The sequence below is a fragment of the Talpa europaea genome (assembly GCF_964194135.1).
Source record: "Talpa europaea genome assembly, chromosome: 7".
NCBI classification, from domain to species: Eukaryota; Metazoa; Chordata; class Mammalia; order Eulipotyphla; family Talpidae; genus Talpa; species Talpa europaea.
Window position 1 is genome coordinate 63231314 of NC_140074.1, and position 23896 is coordinate 63255209.

General features: G+C 45.5%; 1 protein-coding gene across 1 annotated transcript in view; it reads left to right on the plus strand.

Moving 5' to 3' along the window:
- Window positions 1-392: 392 nt before the first annotated feature.
- The window catches only part of SNX30 (sorting nexin family member 30), a gene marked incomplete at both ends in the record, with an annotated part of 80553 nt that continues 57049 nt past the window's right edge, over window positions 393-23896 (plus strand). Inside the window, one exon of the mRNA XM_084237502.1 lies at window positions 393-548. Within this exon, the coding sequence (XP_084093628.1) occupies window positions 393-548 (156 nt within the window). The remainder of the gene's footprint in view (window positions 549-23896) is intronic.

Here is a 23896-nt window from a genome sequence, read left to right on the forward strand (position 1 = left end):
GCTCTGCTCCCGGCCCCCTCCCCTCCCCGCCTCCCCTCCCCGCCTCCCCCCTCCCCCTGCGCTTCCCGCCCCCTCCCGGGGAGGCCGAGGCGCCGCGGGGGCGGGGCCGCGCGCGGGCCGGGCAGCGTGGCGGTGCGGGCTGGGCGCCGCGGCCGAGGCACGACCAGACCCGCGCGGGCTCGGGCTCAGGGCGGAGGCGCGCGGCGCGGAGCTGCCCAGCCCGACCCCGGCAGAGACCAGCCTGCGGGTGGCGGTGGCGGCTCCGGACCCGGCGGGTGCAGGGCCTCCGACCCAGCTGCGGCCGAGCGGGGCCTCTGCCCGGGCGCGGGGGGAGCCCGAGGCGGCTGGCAGCGAGAGGAAGCGGCGGCAGCGCGTCCCGAGCCGTGCGCGCCATGTCGGGCGGGCCCCCCAAGGCCCTGCCGTCCACGGGGCCCCACTCCCTGCGCGACATGCCGCACCCGCTGGCCGGCTCCAGCAGCGAGGAGGCCGTGGGCGGCGACAGCACGCCCAGCCCGGACCTGCTGATGACCCGCAGCTTCGGCGACAAGGTGGGGCGCGTCGGGCTGGGGCTTGGGAGACTCATTTTGCCCCCGAGGGGGTGGGGGCCGGGGGGGACTCTCGAGCCCTCCCGGGCACCGGGCCGCGCCCACCCTGCCGCCCTTTCCCGGGGGGCGGGCGTGCTGTCGCCCACGGAGCCTTCGGAAAAAGCGTCTCCTCTCGGTCGCCCCCGCGGGGTCGCAGCCGCCCGGGGAGCGGCCAGCGGGGAGGGACTCGCCCGCCCCTGGCCGGGCGCGCGCGCCGGTGACAGCTGCTGGGGAGGGGTCCGGTTCGCGGGTGCGGGCCGGAGGCGTGTGCGCGGGGCTCGGCGCTGTGTCCGGGGATGGGGTCCCACGTTCCTGCAGGTGAAGCCCTGAAGGCTGAGCTGCCGAGTCACTTGTAGCTCCTCCACTTTCCTGGGACTGGAAGAGCTCGTGGTTTTCCGTCCTAAGACGGGCCAGCCTTGGTCTCACCGCCGGAGTCATCTTCTTCCTCCGTCTGTCCTGTGGGAAGTGATTTTGTTTAGGTTTGCTGGGTGCCCAGAGGAGTCACCTGACTCAGACCTCATCCGCGGCGGGAGGAGAGTCTCGCGGTGGTTTTCGGTGTGGGGCCCCACCGCCTCGGACGGCCTCCCACATCGTTTTGGTTTGGCAGAGGCTGGTTTTGTGGCTGATGGAAAGCAAGCCCGCCCTTTGACCTTCTTTGTGCAGAGGGAGCCTCTTGATTTTCTTCGCGCAGCATAACCCTCCTGCTGCTTTGAGAGACAGCTGAGTCCAGGGAAGGGTAATGGGCGGCATCCCTTCCCCCACAGCGGGTTCAGCTGTGACCCGGGCTTAAGCCGCTGATTGTATCAGCGTTGCTGTCACCACTTAGGCACTAATTGCAGAAATCAACTGTTCAATACTAGTGATCAGGATTTCCTCCTCGTAGTAAAATACTAGGCGAATTCGTCCTTGTTGCAATACTTAATGGGATCACGGGACCTTACTTTCTTTCTCCCCTAGATGTAAGGGCATGTGGTACATTAAAAATGAGTATGAGTGTACTGAGCACTCAAAATAACTAAGGATTTGAGACTTCAAATGCCTTCCTGAGAGGGTTGGGGAGAGCACAGGCTTTTGGGGAAGGTTATAGACTGGTAGCAAGAAGACTTAAAAGTTGATGAAACCAAGTAACTGAGCAGCTTGAAGTGTGTGGTGGAGCTCTTCGTGGTTATTATTTTTCATTTTATAGAAGATTATACACTGCATGAAGTGACTTGGAATATCTTGCCTGTATTTGACATTCAATAAGTAATTTATCGAATCACTGAATGAATACTTTGTTCCTTTTTCTTAGGGACAGAGAAATTGATCCTATGTGCATGCATTGATGTTAAAACTTATGATTTTTCTCACATCTGTAGGAGAGTGAATTAATTATCTATGGCTGTGTAACAGATTACTGCAAAATTTAGCACCTCAAAATAGTGTCTGTGGGTCAAAAATCTGGGAGCAACTTTGCTGGGTGGTTCTGACTCAGGTGTTTTGTGAGATTGTCTCCAAGCTGTTGACTGAGGCTGTAGCCATTTGGAGACTGGATTGTGGGAGGATCAGCTTCCAAGCTCCCTTAGCTTGCCCAGAGGCCTTAGTTCCTCTCCGTAGGGTTGTTTGACATGGCAGCTGGTTTTCCCCAGAGCAAGAGAGGGAGAAATCCTAACTGAAGCCACAGTTTCTGTAATCTAATCTTGAAAATGAGGTATCTGTGCCATATTCTATTGGTGGGTGGAGGGTCTGACAACCAGGAGGGGGACATGTTTGGGGACATCTTGAAGGCTGAAGATTGCACATGGTTATTTGAAGTATAGTAGGTCCTCAAATGACGTCTTTTTGTTATAACATTGATGAGAAAAAAATCCCATCCAGTGTTGAACAAAAGGATGCTAATGAAGGACCTGGTTTCATGAGGTATTCTTTTGCTTAAAGTCACAGTTTTCAAGAATCTGTCAATGATGGCAAGGTATTTGCTTAATATGGACTTATGATATTTGCTTAATGAGCCTCTCTTGGAGGACATGTGACTTGGAAGTGTGGGTATTTTACAATAAGCGATGGAGGAGCACATGCCCTGTGCCACAAGGATTTAGTGGTGGGCAGGAAGTTAGACCCAAGTTTAATTACTATTGGCTTCCTTTACAGGGACAGTTCTGTGAGTGGGGCAGTATTGGAGGCATTATTATTAATTAATAAATATTTAATAAGTCTAACAGCTGTGGGGAGCATCGAAATGACATCCCTCCCAAGGGCCTGATTAGTAGGAAGCCACTTTTCCTTCGAGGCTAAGCAAAGTAATTTTTTTCTCTGACTAGGAGTAACATTTTCCTTGAATCTTGGTGTATACACATCCTCACGTAACTCTAGAGAAGTTTCTGTAGTGAGAAGCTACCAAGCAATAGAGGTGAGTCAGAACCAGTGGAAGGAAGCTTTTCCCCTGCCCTGCTTTCTCTTACCCAGGGAGAATGGGGGTCAATGGAGGCCAGGTGGGAAGATTGAATGCTGTGACCTGTCTTTAAAAAAAAAAAACAACCTGTTTTCTTGCCTTTTTGGATGGCTTGGGATCCTAGATGCCTGATCCAGTCAATTCTGAACTTGAGAATGAGGGCTTGGCATCTGCTGTGGGTGCAAGGTTATTGTATCATGTAGAGGGAAATTGCTTTCCCCGAGCCCAGGGTGTTGCCATGAAGAGGGAAGACTTTCTCCAGCCGACACTTCTGAGAGGTTGCTGGGATGTGCCCAATGTGATGGCTTCTTCACCCACTAATTTCTAAAATCATTTAAACTCAGCCTCCCTAGTTGCACAGGGATTAAAGACAGCATTATCAAGCTATCAGCAGCCACTGCAGTGTGAGTGCAATCCCTGGCTGGCCAGGGAGCAACCCACATGGTGCAGCAGACCTCTCCTGCCTTGCCCATTGCTCTCCTCAGCAGTGTGTTTCAGTGGGTCTGCCTGTTCTGCTCTCCACTCTCTGGTGGATCTTCTCACCCCCTGTACCTCTGGCTTAAACCCCAGTTCTTGTATGCATAAGTAAATAAATCTTTAAAAAAAATCATTTAAACCATGGTATGATGGGGGGGATCCTTTATCTTCCAAACCTTTGGATGTCCACTAAACTCCCCAGGCTTTCTGTCATTATAGCCTCATCGTCCCCCTTAAAATGGCCCACCTCTTTTACCTCATGTCTGCTCACTTCTCTAAGCTGCTTCTCCCCTGACTGAGCCTCTTGCTCTTGTGCTTCCCAAAATTTAGCACCAGGTGCTTTCAGACCTCAGCTTTGGTTAACACCCCTGCCACATCCTCAGCCTTGTCACTGAACTCTCCACCCCTGGGTACTGCTTCCCCTGTAGTATTTAAAGTGAGAAGGGCGCCTTTCCATCCTGTATCCCACTTATGTGCGCATCAGGAGATTAGGTCACTGTCCTCTCTCTCCTCTCCTTTTTACAAACCTACCTCTGCTCCTTTGAAGCTCATGCCATTTTTTGTTGGCAATTGTTCATTCAGCAAGTGTTTGAGGACCCTGCCTCATTGGGCACATTTTAGTGAGTATATTTTACGCTATATAATAAATGCTATGGAAGGAAGAAACGAAAAATTAAGGCAGTGGTTCAGGATCCCTGGCTGTTGGGAGGGGGATTCACATAGGCCTTACTGAGAACTTGAGAGGTGAGTAGAAAGTTGAGGTGTTGAGGGGGAACTAGTAAGTAGATGTCTGGAGTGGAGGGGGCAGCCAAAGCAGAGTCCTGAAGGCCCATGTATGATATGTCAGGGAATAGTACAGAGGCTCATTTGGGTCAGGTGAGCACTGGACAGTGGTTGACTAAGGGCACAGAGGGGCTGGGGCCACGCTGCAGGGGCTGGGAGACAGCCAGAGAAGTTTGGTCTTTACTCTGTGTGCCTTTTGCAGGATCCTGAGTAGAAGGATGATGTGTTGAGAAAGATTAGACAGGTTGTTGAACTGAAAAGTTTTTCCTTGACTTTTCCACTGGATTAGGTTTCTTTTTGGTTAAAAAGACACAAACTGAATGTAAACTGGTTCAAAGCAAAGTATGTGCTGACTCATGTAGTTGAAAAACCCCAGGTTTCTTAGCTTCAGATATGGCTGGAGGTAGGTGTTGAAATGATGTCAGGAATCTCTCACTTTCCATCTCTTGGCTGTTTTCTTCTGTTAGCTTTATTCTCAAGCTAGTGCAGGAATATGTTCTGCAAACAAGCTTAATGATGAGAGCCAAAAGAGAGTGCCTCTGTCCGGAGAGTTTTAGCAAAAGCGCTTGGCTACTGTCTCAATAGCCTAAAGTGGGTCAGGTGTGGAAACCACGCTTTGTGACTCTTGATTGCCCAGACTTGGGCCAGGTGCTTATTTTTGGAGCAAGGAGAGGGAAGTGTGACCACATTTATTTGAACTGTGAAATATATAACCAATATATGAAACATAGCTATATAAAGAACAAAATGTATCTACATAATGGGAAGAATAATAAAGTATCCATGTTCCTGGCCTCTAGATGAACACATGGAATATTACTGGTATCTCAGAAGCCCCCTTTAGACCTGGGGAGGTGGTGTCTTCCAAAGAAAAATCAGAAGCTGGTACCAGGAGGAGGAATGACAAGCCCTTCCACTACATTTTCCTTCTCTGTCATTTCTGACTTCCCTGAGCTCCTATTCACTAAAATCTTTAGACCCCCAAACCATGTCAAGGCTGCTTACAGGGTCTGTCTTCTCAAATCATGCCTCATCGCAGGGGACTCTGTCCAAATCCCCGAAACTGTTTCTTGACCTTCTTTCTAGTCACCTTCAGTTTTTTTCCAGCTTGGCCACCTCCTTCCAGGCCACGCTGATACCTGCAACTGCTCCCACTTTGCATTAGTTCTGTCAGATGACATCTTCCTTTCCTTTCCCTCTGCGGTCACTAAGGCACGTGAGAATTGCTGCTAGTATAAATTCATAGGTTACAACTACATCCGGGCCTCTGTGGGGCTGGGAACTCCTTTCTTTCCACAGTGGGTTCCAGTTTGGCACTATGGCTGTTCTGAAGCAATTCTCTGCTCCTCATACCTCCACTTCACTCCTCCACCCTCCCAGCCTCACCTTTACCTTAGAGAAGTTAGAAGCTGGAAAGCTAGAAGACCGGAAGAGAACTCCCTGTCACTGAGCCTCAGTATGTTCTCAGGCCGGACCCGGCCTTTCTTTCTCGCCTTCTGGTGCAGGGAAAAAGATCTTCAGGCTGATGCTGGACTGTATGGCCTCCAGGGAACCCTGCTCTGTCTCTCATCCTGCTTCACCCCTGTGTCTTCAGACTCCAGTCAGCCTGCTCATTTACATCAACATTGAAATATGCTTGGGTCACTCTCATTTCTCACGCAAATCAAGAAAGAAGAAAACTGCCGTGCTCCTTCCTTCTCACTGCCTGCCCTGTTTTTTTTTTTTTTTTTTTTTTTAAGATTTATTTATTTATGCACACAAGAGCTAGGGTACAGGCCAGAGATGCGGGGGGTGAGAGGATTCACCAGAGAGAGAGTGGTGAGTAGAACAGGCAGATTGACTGAAATACACTGCTGAGGGGAGCAGCGGGCGAGACAGGAGAGGTCTGCTTCGCCATGTGGGTTGTTCTCTGGCCGGCCAGGGATCGAACTTGTGTTGCAGGGGCTGTGAATTGCTTCATAGTGCGGTGCTTAACCCCTTGCACCACCAGGGAGGCCCTGCCTGCCCTGTTTTGTAAATACTTTTCACAGCCAAACTTTTTGGAAGAATGATTTGGTGCCCTTGCCTCAACTCCCTAACCCCTGGCTTCCTCCTCAGTTTACTGCTGTCTGGTCTCTGACTTTGCTACTCAAGGTACCTCGTGATACCTTATTATTAACTCAGTAGGTGCTTCAGTCCTTATCTTAACCCACCTTCCTGATTTGTAACCCTTGATCCTGTCAAGTACCCCCCTGCTGGAAACACTCTGCCTGGCATGGTGTGTTAGTGTGTGCACTTTGGAGCCAGGTTATCTGGATTAGAATTCCAGCTCCACCACTTACAGCCTTTGTAACAACAAGTTAGTTAACCCCGCTGAGCCTCAGTTTCCTCATCTGTGAGTAGGGGGTAACATCACAGGATTGATAAAAAGATCTGGTGAGTTTATACTTATAGTCCCTTTCTGTGCCTGAAACCCCTTCATGAGTATGAGGTGGTGATTTTCCTGGCTGTTGTGCCCTCCACTTTTACTTCAGATATTTTTTCCTAGTCTTTGTCAATTTCTATATCCATTTTATGTCAATTTCTTTGCCAATTTCTACATCAGTGATTAAAAACCACTGTAGCTATTTCAGACCGAGGGGCTATGTAGGGTATGAGTTGCATCAGTGATGGAAAATGTGAGAAGTCAAATGGGATGGTGAGCTACCCCAGAGAGATGCGACACCAGGAAACTGCTGTTACCTTATGGCTGGAGGGTCAGTGGGAGGAGGTGATGTTAGCAGAATCCAGGAGCTAGAACCCTGTTTGGGCTGTTCAACAAAGGCTGGAACTAGAGAGTGACCTGGAGAGGAAGCAGCTGCCTCCAGGGACACCCTGAACCAGAGAGGATGAGCTTGGGTTGGGGAGAAACTCCCTGGTTTACCTGTGCCTTCCTGCTGTAGGGGCTTTCATTATCTCTCCCACTGGCTAAACCATCTTCCTTAGTGGACATGTGACCCTAAGAGAGCCAAACAGACTTACCTAAAACTTGCTTAGATGCATCCTGGGGGAAAGAATCTTGCTATTAGATTGTGAAACTGCTGGAGACTAAAGCCAGAGGGGATGGTAATGCTGGAGAGGAAGAGGGAAAATGCCCTGAAGAGCTCTTGAATCCTGGCTCCACCTGTGCCTGAAGCTGGCACTGCTTCCTGGGATACAGAACATCTTGAATTCCATTTTGTTTACACTTTCAATTTGATTTGCCACCTAAAACTAAAAAAAGTGACCAATACATTGAGAGAGCAACACAGGTGGGAGGCAAATGTGAGCAGGAAGTGGCGAGATGGCAAGGATGCAGTTTGAAGAACTCAGGACAGGGGTTGCCTGAACTCTGTCGTTGAAGATCCACCCAGACTTCAAGGCTTGGCACCAGTGGTGCCTCTGAGAAGCTCTTCTTTATTATATGGCTGTGTGGCCCCAGTAGATCGAAACAGAGATGGGATTGGAGGGTGCGGAGGTTGAGGTCAGCCGTTAGACAGGATAGATATTGACAATCAAATGGAATGCAGGAGGTCATGGCAGCTTGGTAGTATGTGGGGTGGTAGCTTTGGAGGAAAACAGGGTTGGGGAAAAGCATTTGGGATGGGGGGATTGAGTGTTAATGGAAGTTACAGGGAAGGAAACAGATTTTCCATGTTAAAATGAGAACATAGTAACAGCTTGGCACATTTACATTTGAGCCACTGGGTTTGTTTACTAGATAGTAGGGGGTCATATGCTATCTCCTTCTCTCTTGCCCTACATAATTCCTCATTTTGGCTGCCTGAACAGGGACCAAGAATAATTGTGTGTGGGAGGGGGGACATAAGGGAGACATGGTCAAGGGCCAGAGAAAGATGCACAAAGGGTATCTCTGGATTCCCATTTGAGAAAAGAAAGGTACCAAGGCAGGAAAAGCACATGGCGTGTTCGAGAAGCAAAGTGCGGGCACTTTTCAAAACCTGCCTCTCTTGAGCATCTGCTTGCATGCCTGACTGCTAGACGTTGCGGACGTTGAGAACAATTTAAAATAAAGTCCCTCCCCTGAGAGGTTCATAGTCCGGAAGGAGAGAGACACACAGATGGCTGCAGAAGCATATGAAACGCTAAATAATGTTTACCAGCTCTGCGGCCCTGGGCTAGTGTCTTCGCGTCATGCCTCAGTGTTTCCCTGTCTAAACTTGGGATTATTCAGCTGGGCTGTTCTGAAGAGCGAGTGTTTAGTGTCTGACACACAGCAAGTCTTGTGAAAGGCTAGATGATATAATTGCCTTAGAAGCAGACCCCTGTAGTTCATTGGAGAGGTGAAGGAAAGAGGGAGAGGGACAGGACGGGACAGGAAGGCAGGAGGTTACAAGCCGCTGTCCAGGAGCGTAGCAGGAGCTTTTTCCTACTGGGGACCCTGAGGGCTGGATGCAACACACAGCTCGGCGTCCCCACCCTGGGTGAGGCAGCTGGGTCTTTCAGCAGCAACCCTTGTCAGATTTGGTTGAGCACTGTTTGAGAGGTGTGTGGGCAGTAGCCCCCAAGCCCTCTCCAGCTTGCTCCATGGGTGGGCAAAGTAGTTCCAAAACACAGCGGAAGCAGCCCAGCCAAGAAATGCAGGTGCTGTCAGTGGGCAGCCAGACCAGTGGGCACTGAGCGGGTTAGTGTGGGGTCTGGGTGGGGCACCCATGGCATCTACCACAGTTATTATGAAAATAACAAATAGGGAATGAGTAAGGCAGGGCCATGGTTAGCAGGGTGTAGGCTTTTCCAAATGAGATGATACTGGAGTTGGAGAGTGAAGTAGATGTTTTATAAATGGACAGAGGAAGGAAGAGTAATTCAAGAGAAAAACCAACCTGCGTCAAAGCTTGACAATTTCAGTTTGCACCTGTGGCTTGTGGGGGTTGGTGAGCGGTGCCTGGTGCCTGGAGAGCAGGTAAAGGGCAGACTGTGGTCTGTAGAGGCTGACTGGGCTTTGTCTCAAACCCTCAGGGAGCCGGTTGTGTTTTAAGCAGGGAGTGCAGGGCCATATTTGTGGTTAGGAGAGGTCCTGTGACCTAGTAACTCCCCAGCTGGGATCAGGTGGGTGGAACCAAGAGGCAGGGAGACCTGGGAAAAGGCTATTGAAGAAGAAGGGGGCAAAGGGGGCAGTCTTCAGATGGACTTTGACTCACTGGACTCAGAGTGTGTGTGTATTGGTCAGGAGTTTCATTTGCAAATACTAGAAATCCAGCTCACGATAAGTCAAACAAAAATGATGAATCATTAGACTCACTTTAACCACAGGCCAGAGCAGGAACCAGCAGTCTGCATGCTGCTGGCGGTCAGTCTCCTTCTCTTAGGTCCGCTTCATCCTTGTGGGAGGAATTGGGGCAACTGGCAGCTCTTTTCCTTCACCTTTCCTAGTTCCTTCTCCAGATAGGGAATGACTCTCTCTTCCCAAGGGAAAAAATCTCAAGGTGCAGGTCACGTACCAGTCCTTCGACCAGTCAAATGGGCCTGGAGACTGAGGTACTGTGATTGGCCCAACATGACCCAAAGTTTCAACTTGGGCTAATTTACACTGGCTGGGAGAGGGGCCTGAAAAGGTGAGGCTCTCTCCTTCCAGCTCAAGGTCCCAGAATCAGCCACGAGAGGTGCCTGCCAGACAAGAGATCACTATAGGGGAGACTCCTGGGTTACTTGCTTTAGGGAGAGAATGAATGATAATGGTAAAAATAAACTAGAAACAGGGGCCTCCCTGGTGGTGCAACGGGTTCAGTCTTGGCACTGTAGAGGCTGTGGACAACTTCACAGCACTGCGCTCAACCCCTTGCGCCACCAGGGAGGCCCTGTAGAACTTTTTAACCTTGCAAAACTGCAAAACTGAAACTAAACTTAAAAAAAAATTATTTATTTATTTTAAGATTTATTTACTTATACAGGAACTGGGATACAGGCCAGAGGCACGGGAGGGTGAGAGAATTCACCAGAGACAGAGCAGGGAGCAGAACAGGCAGATGGACCAAAAACACTGCTGAGAGGAGAAGTGGGCGAGACAGGAGAGGTCTGCCGCGTCATGTGGGAATCTCCCTGGCTGGCTGGGAATCGAAACCATGCTGTAGAGGCTGAGGACAGCTTCACAGCACTGCACTGCACTCAACCCGCTGCTGGGGAGGCCCTGAAACTATACTTAAAGTTAGTTTCCTTTTTTTTTTTTTTTAATGATTTATTTATTTACGCATATGAGAGCTGAGGTACAGGCCAGAGGTGTGTGTGTGGGGGTGAGGATTCACCAGAGACAGAGTGGGAAACAGAACAGGCAGACTGACCGCAGTACACTGCTGAGGGGAGCAGTGGGTGAGTCAGGTGAGGTCTGTTGGGCCATGTAAGTTGCTCCCTGGCTGGCTGGGGATTGAACTCGTGTTGCAGTGGCTGCGGACAGCTTCATAGTTTGTGTTTTAACCCCTGGAGCCAGCGGGGAGGCCCCCTAAAGTTAGTTTCTTACCAATATTTAGAAACCATATTATGTTAACACTTGAAGAATGAAAATGATTTAATTCTGCAGAACTTGATGACTTCTCTGCATTATGTACTGTATAAGGCAATATATTCCCTGGTAATTAAGATATCTACATTCCGGAATTGGCATTGGCCTAACACAGGTCAAGTCTTGGAAATTCAGGTAAGTAAGCAATCTTACTGTAAGTAGTGTAAAAATGTTTGTGTAATAGATGTCTTATTGTGAAAATAGACCCCTAGAGCTTCTTTAGAGCTATTTATTTAGGGCAAAGGTATGCTCTAAAGGATTGGGCTGTTTTCCTGCTGGCATCAGCATCTATGCTGCAGAAATGCAGCATCGCAGCCTTTGTCTTCTCTGTCTGGTCAAGCAAATCTTGTTTATTTCATGACTTGCATCAGCAGTTGTGAAGGGAACTTGGATTTTTTATTCATTTTTCAAAGATTTATATGGGTCTATCATGTGCCAGGACTGGGGGAGATGTAGATGAACGACAGGACGGCAACTTTCAGGACTCCAGGAAGGAAGGCAGAGGAGTACTAGTGAATGATTGCAGCTCACCGTGATGATGGGGGGATACACAGAAAGCAAGGAGACTCACCAGAGTGATTTCTTTGACTTAATTTCTAGAGAGTGTGTCTGAAGGAGACCCTTAGTTACCTACTATAGGTAGCAACTACATTTTGTCATTTAAATTAATGGTCAATGTTGGGATTTCAGTGAGGATTTGAATAATTGTTTTCTGGTTTGATGGTAATGGGAAATTCCTCACTGCTTTCCAGCCCTTAGATTTTATTGAGCATATGTTAAGCTGATGAATGCTCTTTACCAGCATTTCCAAGACTGACTACACAGCTTGTGGGGCCCAGTTGAAAATTTATTAAGGGGCCCCCTGTTGAAAATTTATTAAGAATTTCAAGCACAGCATTCAATCTATTGTGGACTTTCTGAACATGAGATTCCCTGTGATTGCTTAAGAAGCTGGCCCCAAGTATCCGCTTGGGAGGTACTGGTCTCTAGGTTCTCTTAAAATCCTTTTATCAACTTGGAGTTCTAGGTCTGAATGGGTTCCATTCTCTGGGTATGCTTACCATGAGTTGGGGTCCCCAGGAGTTGCTTCTCCAGCGTGTGTTGAATGTGGAATAAAACTACTCCATCCCATCAACCATAGCCCATCCCAACATTTCCTGTTTCTAGAAAAATCTAATGCTGCTTCTTCTATGCCATCTTTTCATTAGCAACAGATGTGTGGGACTGCTTTTCCTTTCTCTAACTGTTTCTTCTACTCTTCCTTTTGTTTTGCTCTCGTCCACATTGAGGGTGTCCAGCAACACACCCTTAGTTATTCTCCCCTGCACCTAGAGATAATAGTCATGTGTGTTTGTAATCATTGCTGGCATTTATGGAGCACTTACTTTGGGAATTTTATTGCATGATTTCAGTACCCTTCCTCATGACGTAGTTACTGTCTCATTCCCCTTTGACAGCAGGGGAAATACAGGTGTTGACAGGTGAAGTAATTTGTCACAGAGTTGAAGAGAGCGAGGCTGGGATTTGAACTGGGTCTGTTGGATTTCAGAACCTACTTTCTTAACTGCCATTACTGCTACAGAATATGAATCCTGTTCCAAACTTCTCCCCCCTCCCTTTTTAAAAAAGATTTATTTATTTATGCATACAAGAACTGGGGTACAGGCCAGAGGTGTGTGTGGGGGTGTGAGAGGATTCACCAGAGACAGAGTGGGAAACAAAACAGGCAGATAGACTGAAATACACTGCTGAGGGGAGCAGCGGGTGAGTCAGGAGAGGTCTGCTGTGCCATGTGGGTCCCCTCCCTGGCCCAGCATCGAACTCGTGCTTCAATAATTGCAGATAGCTTCATAGGCTACGTCTTAACTCCTTGCTCTACCAGGGAGGGCCCTCTCGCTCCCTTTTTTAAGCACTTAACCTTCATCAGGCCTTGTATGTTGCATTTCTTATACAAAATACAGTCTTCTGCCAAGGGGGAATTAAACCAACCTCCGTTGCATCTTTTTTTTTTTTTTTCTCTTTTTTTTTTTTTTTCTCTTTTTTTTTTTTCTCTCCGTTGCATCTTAACCTATCTCTCATCCCTCATTTAGCATTCTAGTCTTTTCAGCTCCATCCTCCTCACCCACCACACCCGTCTCCCTTGTTAGAGAGTCTCCTAAGGCTCACTGCTTTCTGCTGCTCTCCCTGTCACTGCCAGGCTCCTCGGATGAGCGGTCTTTGTGCACAGCTACCATCTGCCTTGCCATCTGCCTCCTCGCACCGCAGCACCAAGCCCTCATGTCCGGGCCTGCCCCTACCACTCACTGCTCATGGAGATCTGCTGTGACTGTCCGCTGCCCAGGCCTTGAGAGACCATCTACCCCAGGAATTTTTTCAGTTGAGGAAACTGGCCAGAGAGAGAGCTATGGGTCACCCGGCTAGTTGGTGGTGGAGCTGAGGTTAGAACCCAGATCTCCAGACCTCTAGTTCAATGCCCGTTTTCCTTGACTGATCACATTAACCCATTTCCTCTCATTGTTTTCCCACTCTTATTTCTCAGGGCTTTGCTCTCTTCACTGCTATATTCCCTGCTCCAGTGCCTGGCACATAGTAGGTCTTAATAAGTATTCACTGAATGAATTCTCTCCACTCTTGGCCCTGCTCTGGTCTGCCCTGCATCTCTGGACACTCCTCTTTTCCCTTCTAAGTTCTGTGAGCTCAGCTAGGCACCACCTCTGCATGGCCGCTGCTCCTGTATCAGGGCTCAGAGCTCCCAAATCCTTATTTCCAGCTTAAACTCATCCTTCTAAAAGTTTCTGTGATTCTAACTTTTAGCATCATATTGCTCTGTGGTGAGAGTGTTTGAAACACACCTTTCTTTGCTTTTCCTAAGTCTCCCTTTCCTGCATATGACATCACTGTTCTTTAAGATCTCTCGGCATTTCCATTGTCAATATCCTAATCAAGATGTATGATTGATTGCCTAACTGGTTTCTGTACTTTCATCTGGTCAGGTCCCTCCTTCCTCACTCAGTCTATTCTGAACACTGTAGTCAGAAGCCACCTCCCTGAAGGAGGTGCATATGTCATCCCATTTTGGGGGGCCCCCAGCAACTTACATAGTAATGGTCCAAGTTCTTAATCCAGCCTTCTGCGATCACCTACCTGTCTTCTCCCCCACCTCCCCCAGGAGGTTATGTCTCTGCCAAATGCTTTGACTCATGAGTGACCTGGCATGTCGTGTGAATTCTTGCTTGCCCACCTTTGTTAAGCTTGTCTCCTCCGGGTGTGTTTGCCTTTTATTAATGCCTTAAGCCCTTGCTACTCAAAGTATGATGTGATGGGGGAACTGATTAAAAATGCAGAATCTCAGGTCTAATTCCAGACCTCTTGAATCAGAATCTCCATTTTGACATGACCCCTAAGTGATTTGTATGCACATTAAAAGTTGAGAAGCACTGCTTTAGAACAAGGTTAACAGGCTTGGCTAGCATTCACATCATCTGAGGACCTCATAGATGCCTGGATTCCTCCTCAAAAAATTTGGATGATGAATCTAGGATGATCCAGGGACCAGTATTTTTTTTTATGAATTATTTTATTTTAATGTAATTCTTACATCATTTTTCATTTTTGCATAATGTATGCATTTTGGTTATATTTCCCATACAATTCCCGCTCCCTTTTTCTGACCCTAATCCCTCTTCTCCTTCCCCGCCCCCCACTGTAGTGTGCAGGGACCAGTATTTTTTAAGAAAGATTCCAGATAATTCTAATATGCAGCCAAAGTTGAGATCAATTGCCTTAGACGAATTCTGTTTCATCCAAAGAAATTCACCTCAGTGGCCTCCCTGGTGGTGCAAGGGGTTAAGCGTCAGCACTGTGAAGCAATCCGCAGCTACTGCAGCATGTGTTCAATCCCTGCCCAGGGAGGTGACACACATGGTGCAGCAGACCTCTCCTGTCTTGCCCGCTACTCCCCTCCGCAGTGTATTTCAGTAAATCCACCTGTTCTGTCCCCCACTCTGTCTCTGGTGAATTCTCTTACTCCCGACACCTCTGGCCTGCACCCCAGCTCTTGTATGCATAGATAAATAAACTTTTAACAAAAACACAAAAGAAATTCACCCTCAGACCTGTGTTATCTCCTACTGTATGCTCTAAGTAGAACAGGGGCGCTGTCTGATTTACTTACTGCTATAAATTCAGTGCATGAACAAAGCCTAGGATGGGAGGGTACACATGTGTTTGTTGACTCAATAAATGGATATGTGCTAAATGATGTGGTAGCTGGGCATTTGCTGTAATATTTTTAATAGCAAAAGAGCTTAAATGCCCTCCAATAGGGAGCTCATTCTCTAAATGATGGTAATTTTTTAAATGCAGTATTAAAAAGAAGGCAGAACTGAGAATCAACAGTGGCTCCTATAAATAAAACAAGAAAAAGCACAAGTTATGTGTCATCTGCTACCTGTGTGTGTAGCCGTCCAGGTGTAGATGGGAGCCTGCCTCTTAGGAGGCCCATTTTCTGACTCTTTACAAGTGTCATCTTCTTCCTGTTGGGCCAAATGAGAAAGAACCTGTCTTCTTGCTTCCTAGTTTGGGTAGTAATCGATGTTGATTAAAAAGGAAAAACTTGACTAACCAACCTCTAACTGCTCCATACAAAGTCAAACAAAAATAAAATCAAAGAAATGAGGCTCTCCCTTAGAGTCCTGGCACCACATGTGTATGTTGTCCCTGCTTGGAACTGAGTGGTAGGTGCTCAAAACCTCAAACAGGGATGGATAACCCATTAACTGAGGGGCTGGCAGAGCTGAGGTTCTTCTGCTGGACTCATAAGTTCTGATGGAATAAGGCGGATGTTGGCTCAGAGTGAACTTTACTCATGGTCAGTCATTTTTTTTTTGAGCTACCTTTTTTCCCTGGATTAGGAAAGCCTTTTCTTTCCTGACCTAAGTCACAGAGGAGAGGGGAGGCCTCCCCTTGTTTACCTGGTTGGCCAGCCGAAGTAGGACTCTTATTTCATGCTCTTACCTCTGTCCCTCCTGGCAAAAGGGCTACCCTGGAAGTTGCTTATCTCCATGAAAGAGGAGATGTTTTCAACTCTTTCTTTTCCCAGTTTCCTTCTGGCAGTCCTTGTCCTGGCAGGGGCTTACCTGAGCTTTATTTCTCCTGTGTAGAGAGAAGGGACAGCCAGCTTTGAAATGGGGAAATGGAAGAAATGGTACCGGGAGGTGGTTATGTTAGTGACCACTTCTTTGTCAGGTGGTGCAGTGAGTTGACTTGATTTTTCAGGTGTGAGCAAATTCTCCTCAGGTCCACTGGGGAGCTTGGCTTATTTTAGGTATCCATGAAGCATTTTGAAAGACCTGGGACGTATGTTACTTAGTATGATAAACTAGATTGTTTAGACTTTTAGATTTAATGAAATGCAAATTTGGGGCTAACATTCCCATCTGTAGACTCCTAAATCCCAAGTGTCAGGGTTTGAGCACATTTAAACTGACTTTGAAGAAAAATCTGGCAACTTTATTTTTCTTTCCCTCAAATCCTTCTTAGTTTCTTGGACTTTGCTATATCCAGTGCTGATGATGATGTTTGTTACAGACACATTGCAGTGTTCAAGGAAAAATGCTTTCTAGAACAGCATAATTTTACAGTGGAGGATTTTTATAAAACTGAACAGAGGAAAGACAGAGGACACAGACCCAGTTCTACAGAAAATGTGCATAAATTGTGGGAAAGGAAATCATGAGTCAGCTCTAGGATTGTTTTATATAAAGTATGAAGGCCAAATTGTATTTAGCTTTAAAAAATAAACAGCCCATTATATTCACAGTTATGTTTACATTACTATTGATCTTATTGTCATTGTGATCTGAGTATGATAGACATTTTCATTTCCTCTCCTTAACTTGGTGTTTGTTTTGTTTAAAAGTGAATTACTCTTGACTCATTCAACATGATGCCGAAAAGCAAGAGAACTTACGTGAGAGGAATCTTTCTGATATGTGAGCTATGTACCTTGAGAAGACTTTATTTCAACTGGCAAGAACACAGAATTTTCTCCCAAAGGGAATAGATGAGGGGAACCAAACTGAATCAGGAAGTTCATATTTCATTCATTTATTCGTCAAATATTTATCAAGTACCCGGCACAGCACTAGGTACCTCTAGCCAAAACCCCCTTTTGCACAGCACATCGCAATTCAGGGCTGTTCCTATTTCTCTTGTCCTACCTCTAGATTAAAGTGAAAATTATTACTCTTGCAGTTTCTCATTGCTTATTGCCAGTATGTAGAAAAAAGCTATTGTTTTTTGTACTTTTAGCTTGCATCTAGCCACCTTCATGAATAACTAACATATTTTTCAGTTCATTGTCTACTTAGAAAATTCAAGAGAATTATACTTTGTTACCTAATGCTTACTTTCGAAAATATTTTTGTTCATTTTACCGCATTGACCAGGTCCTATGTAAATTATTATTTTTTTAAGTTTGTTTATTTATTTATTTGTTTATTTGTTTGTTTGTTTATTTATTTATTTATACAAGCACTGGGTACAGTCAGAAGCGCGGGAGGGTGAGAGAATTCACCAGAGCCAAAGGTGAGAGCAGAGCAGGCAGACTGACGAAGTACATTGCTGAGGGGAGCAGTGGGCGGCAAGAGAGGTCTGTGCGCCATGTGGGACCCTCCTCTGGTGGCTGGGGAGCAGTCAGGGAGCAGCCGGGGATCGAACTAGTGCTGCAGAGGCTGCGGGCAGCTTTGCAACCCAACACTCAACCGCTGCGCCACTAGGGAGGCCCCCTGTGTAAATTCTTAATTAAAACACGGCATCCTTATCTTGTTGCTTGTTGAAGGTAATTTATTGAGTATTTTTGCATTAAATATAACATTTACTGTTGGTTTCATATCGTTATATATTTTTTTCCTATTTATATCTTGTGGATTAAAAAAAATTGGAGTGGAATTTAGATTTGGTAAAATGTCTTATGTTCATTTAGGATCACTTGATTTTTTTTTTTAAAGATTTATTTTTTTATATAAGCACTGGGGTATTGAGGTGTGGGAGGGTGAGATAATTCACCAGAGACAGAGCAGGAAGCAGAACAGGCAGAAGGACCAAAGTACACTGCTGAGGGGAGCAGCCCGAGAGACAGGAGAGATCTGCCTCACCATGTGGGAATCTCCCTGGCTGGCAGGGAATCGAACCAGCGCTGCAGAGGCTGCGGACAGCTTCTCTCACCCTCCCGATGTGCCACTGGGGAGGCCCAGGCATTGATCTTTTAATGTAGTTAATTGCTTTCTTAATAGTGAACCTTGCTTACATTTATATTTGGCATAAGTCCTACTTGGTCTTGAGTTCAGTTTGCTAATGCTTTATGTAAAATTTAAAATTCATTCTTTATTTTCTGTTTATTATGTTACGTTCCCCTCACCCTCTTTTCTCCATTTCCTGACTTTGGTGGAATTAATCAGGTGTGCTTTGTTCAGTTTTATTTTCCTCCAAGCTCTATTTCCTATTTCTGTTTGAACATTATATTTTATAGGCAAGCTTTAATTATTATCTGTTAACTTTCTTTTGAACAAGGAGAGACCTTGAATTGGCTTTTACTTTCCCTTCTAGGCTTTATTAAATCATCCTCCTTTTGAGTTTCTGACTGAGATCAATCTTTTTTAAATTAATGTCCTTTCTATTTTATTAATTTCCTTAATAAGCTATAAATTTGAGCTTTTGCTTTGAACTTCACAGTAACTTCAGCTCTCTTTAGTATCTTCTTTTTTGAGCAAAGCTTTATTCGGATTTATTTTTCAGTGTGTTGCACTATGTCACTAAATAAGAGGGGAAAAAACCTACCTTGGATGGTTTACATTATATAAAAACCCCTGAGTGCTATACATTATTCTTCCCTGGTTCGACCTGTAATTTGGCTAGGTTTTCCCCATTCAGACACGTATAGCAATTTCTCCATTATCTTCATTTTTACTTTGAAAGCATTTGAAAAGGTTTAAAACATTTTTGAAAATCAGCTTCTTGGGTTATAATTTATGTAAAGTAATAGTATCATTTAAATGTGTGATTCAGTGAATTCTGTCAATAGTATCCACCTGTGGAACACTGTCATACTCAGGATACAGAACCTCACTGCTAAGATTTTCCCATGTGCCGTTGTAGTCAGGTGCATGCAACCCAGGCAATCACTGACCTACCTTCTGTCACTATATTAGTTTGCGTTTGGTGCAATTTTGTGTAATTGGAGTCATAAAATATATAATCCTTTATGTCTGGCTTTTGTTCACTGTAATGTGCTCGATCCATCTTGTTCTTTGTTTTATTCCTCTCCTTCCCTCCTGTTGCCTCCACCCCTTCCCTTTTTTTAAAAACTACATGGTAATTCCATTTTTAAGTTAGTTCCACACTTACAGTCCCAAGTCAGAAGTCAGTGATTCCTTTTCTTCTTTCAACGGTTTTCTATGTATCCCTAGATTTTTCTTAAATTTAGAAATTTCAGCTGCTGATATTTAGATATATCTTTCCCATAAGTGTATCCACTTGAAACTTAATTTTATTGCTTTGTCTATATCCTTTTCAATTTTTCATTGACTTGTTTGGGAGAGAGGATTTATGGATATTTGGATTTTAGCCTATCCTACTTTGGCTTCTCTTTTTCTTGGCTCATTTTATTGCATTATATTTTCACTCCCTATATTGGGTGAATTCCTTCATTTAGTCTTCTGGATGATGGATTTATTTTGCATTCCATTCCATTTCCATATTTCTACTTTGCTATTTAAATTTAATTCCACTTATGTTTGTTTTACCAGTCATGTTTTTAGACCTGTTCTCAAAATGTGAGTCCAGGATGATCTTGGCTGAGGTCAGGAGCTGACACTGTTAGACTGGAGTGTGTCTGTCTGCTGAGTGAGCTACTTGCTGCTGTTCCAAGCAATGAGACTTGTTCTTGTGTCACTACCTGTGTGCATGTCTGTGTTGTGTGTATAAAAACATACATGTGTGTACATGGGCCATGCTCAAAGAATCTGCAGTTGTTTGACCTTTGCCTTGATTGCAACATTGAAGTAGGGATGGGCTGAGATATGAAGAGAATGGGGAATAAAGCCTTGGAGTGGCTTTTGCACAGGTTTCCTGTTGGGGTGTGTGGCTGATTGAGGACAATAGGCTGAATGGACCCGTCTTAACTGGGGAAGTGGGAAAAGAGTAGCTCTGCAGATGTAGACGTTTACAGCTGATCTCAAAATATCCTTCCTCTTTTCTTTCTTTACGTTGCACTTGAAACTCAGTATTCCACACCCTCATAATCCAACCCAGAGCCTACTTCCCCTCTCACTTTCCAGCTATGGCCCATTTAGGTTTTGGGTTCTCAGATCTGCCGAAATTTGATCATTTCTGTAAATTGAACCTATCTCCTGTATCTCCCTTTTTTTTTTTTTTAAGATTTATTTATTTATACAAGTACTGGGCACAGTCAGAAGCGCGGGAGGGTGAGAGAATTCACCAGAGCCAGAGAAGGGACAGAACAGGCAGACCGATGAAATACACTGCTGAGGGGAGCAGCGGGTGGCAGGAGGGGTCTGCACGCCATGTGGGGCCCTCTCCGGTGGCTGGGGATCGAACCGGCGCTGCAGAGGCTGCGGGCAGCTTCGCAGCCCAGCGCTCAACTGCTGTACCACCAGGGGAGGCCCCTCCTGTATCTCTTTTAGAAATTCCTCAAGTTTTTTTTGACTGATAGCATCAATCCGCTTTCTGATATTTTTATGGATTTATTCTAACCTTTACATTTCTTTTGTGCCTCATTAGTTTTTACTGGCAGGGTTATCACGGCCTTGTTACCTAATGTCTCTCCTCATTTGTTTTCCTTTCACATTTTAATAACAGCAGTGGCTATTGAATTGGGTGTTTGCTGTGTGCCATGTATCATGTCACAGTTGATTTAATTGTTCTTTCATTTGGTACCCCCGTGTACCAGGCAGGCATTGTTCTCATTCTGCATGCTGCTTAACAAACTGCACCAAAATGAAGTAGGTTAAAACACAAGTTTATTATCATCTCTCATGGTTCTGTGAGTTGCCTGACCCCAGCTGAGTGGTCCTTACTCGGGGTCTCATGTGGTCCTCTGAAGATTCAGCTGGCGTGCATGAGGCATGGTGGAAGAATAGGCCTCATCTGCTCCGCGCTGGGAATCTTTTCCTGGATCCTCTTCATTTTTCCTCATTCATTTCCTGTTCTGTTACTTCTTTTTCTCAGTCTGTAGTTTATGTGAATATGTAGAAAAGGTTTGTGTTCTGGGGGGCAGGATAATGGCCATGAAACGAAGCTGGGATAGGAGCTCGAGTCAGAGGACCTGTTCTACGTGAGGCACTTGGTGGAGCATACCACAGACTTCTCTTATTTGATTCTTGCCAAGGCAGGCAGTTAATAAAATATTAACCTGATTTGACAGATTAACCTCTCAACTAGAGAGGAATAGATGTGGAGCAATCTTAATGCCTTAATCACTTAGTGCCTTAGTCACTGTTCCCGTAATGCCTTCAGACACGTGCTTATCTCCAGGATGTATGTCCAGGGTGACGATCATGGCTGAGGGCAGGAGCTGACACTTTGAGTAAAGCATCAGTGTCCAGTCTATGCGTGTGTTCTGTTGCTTCTGCCTTCTTGGGGAGGCACACACTGTTACCACAAGCAATGAGACTTGTTCTTGTGCCACCACTGGGTGTGTGTTTGCATGGCCATGCTTGCATGTCTGTGTAAACGTGTGCATAGTTGTGCATAAGCAGGCAGAGTTGAGGGGTGGGAAGGCCAGTGATATCTGTAATCTCCTTTGGGTAAAATGTTTGTGAAGAGGTGTGGAGATTGGTTGCCCAACTGTGTGACTGTACTAAACACTCTTTTTTAATCGTCACCAAATTGATGAGAAGAGTGATATGTTTTCATTTAGTTGTTTGCTCTTGATGGTGAGCAGTTATTGTTGATTGGCCATATTTGCCGCATCTGCCTGTCTTTTATCAGGCTCTGTCTTTTGTTAATACTGGTCTTCAAAATTTATATGTTAAAGCAAATAACCTTACATGTTCAACCTTTCCCCCAGTTGACTGTTTTAGTTTTCCTTTCTTTTTTTTTTCTTCTTGACATAGAGGGAAAAAAAGTTCTGTTAGTTTTTTTCCTTTATGGATTCTGATTTTGATTTTTGGGGTTTTTGGAAGGTTTTCCTAACCACAGGGTTTTATATACTTTTCATCTAAATTAGGAATCAGTGAACTAAGGCCAAGAGTCCAAATCTGGTGAGTCACCATGTTTGTTGGTACAGTTCATGAGCTGAATTTTTTTTCTTAACTTTTTTATTTAGAGATAATTGTAGATTTACAGGAAGTTACCAAATATGTGTATAAGGTGGTCCCAGGTGCTGTTTTCCAGTTTCCTCCAGTGGTAACATCTTGTATGACAATACCAGGAAATAGACAGTGGTGCAAATCCACAGAACAAACTCAGAGATCACTTGTTTTACCAGGCATGTAAGACATGTGTGCCTATGCTGCACCTGCGCAGTTCTGTCACATGTATAAATTTCTGTAACCAGAACCACCATAGTCAAGAAAAGATTGTTCTCTCCCTTCAAGGCTCCCTCCTGCTGCTCTTTCAAAGCCACACCTACCCCATCACTCATTCCTAACCCTGACAGAGTGAGTCTTGAGGATGGTTTTGCATTTTTAAATGACTGAAAAAAAATTAAAAATTTATGTTTCATGGTATGTCTGTAAGTAAACTTTTATTGGAACATAGCTACATGCTTTTGCTTGCCTGGATGCTTTTGCCTCACAACAGCAGCCTTGAATTGTTGCAGCACAACTGTGTCATGAGAAACCCAAAATATTTCCTATCCAGTCCTTTACGAAAAAAATTTGCCGCCCCTGCTATAAATTGTCATGTAGTATTTGTTTAAAAAAAATCTTGTTTTTAATTCTTTATATAACCTGATGTTTATTTTATTCATTGCCAAGCTATAATTTAATTATTTTCCAGATGGTTAACCAAATTCTCCATCAGCATTTACTGAGTAATCTATTTTCTCCTCACTATTTGAAGTTTAGAAATGATCATATATTAAAAACTCAGATCCGTTCAGTTAATTTAGGGAACAACAGAGTGAATCACCAAGCTGTTGGGGAGGGATATAAATTATCCAAGAGTTCTTGGGTTGTGACGCTCTTACCCTCTTCATTAATGCTGAATGTGTAAGCCAGCTGGTAGTATCTGTCCACTCAGGTTTATCGCTAAGTGCAGACACTAGATGGGGTCTTGATTTATTTGTCTGGAGTCCAAGGGGGATTGCTGATGGCCAAATAGAGCTCTTTTTTAATGGCTTCTGGTCCTTTGTTGGATCTCCTCTGAGCCTGGCTAGTTCTTAATAGTCCTTTGAGACAAGTGGCTTGATGTATTTCTCTGACACTGGTGGATTAGGAATTGTTTTAAGAAACACCTGTGAAGGATTGCTCATGACCAGACACTGCTGCAGATGCAAAGGTAAAGGTGGTGGCTGGGGCTCTCTTGTCCAGTAGGTGCCTACTGAATGAAATTCCCTTTCATAAGGGGACAGGTGTTGGGGGCTACTAGCCTCTGTCCTAGACTCTCAAGGGTTGGGGTTCCAGTTGGACATTTGCTTGTTATCGAATCACCTTGGGCTCATCCTGTAACTTCCTTGGGTCTGTTTTCTTAGTAGGAAACAGGATAACCAAACTCTCCCCTGCCCCAAGTTATTTTAAAGGTAAAGTGAGGGCCTCCCCTGGTGGCGCAGTGGTTGAGCGTTGGGCTATGAGGCTGCCCGCAGCCTTTGTGGTGCCGATTTGTTCCCAGGCCGACGGCGAGGGTCCTACCAAAAAAAAAAAAAAAAAAGTAAAGTGAGTCACAAAGTGTCAAGGTGTTTTGGCAAAGAGTAGAAGCTGAAAACATTTCTTTCTCTTTCCTCTCTTGACTTAGAGGTAGATGTATAGATCACAGCACACAGTGTGGATTTTGTCTCCAAGTCCTGTTACCTTCCCGAGCCCCCAAGAGTTTGCTTGCTGTTTTGGAGTTACGTTTTTAAGTCAACTCATAGCCCAGGACCCCTGG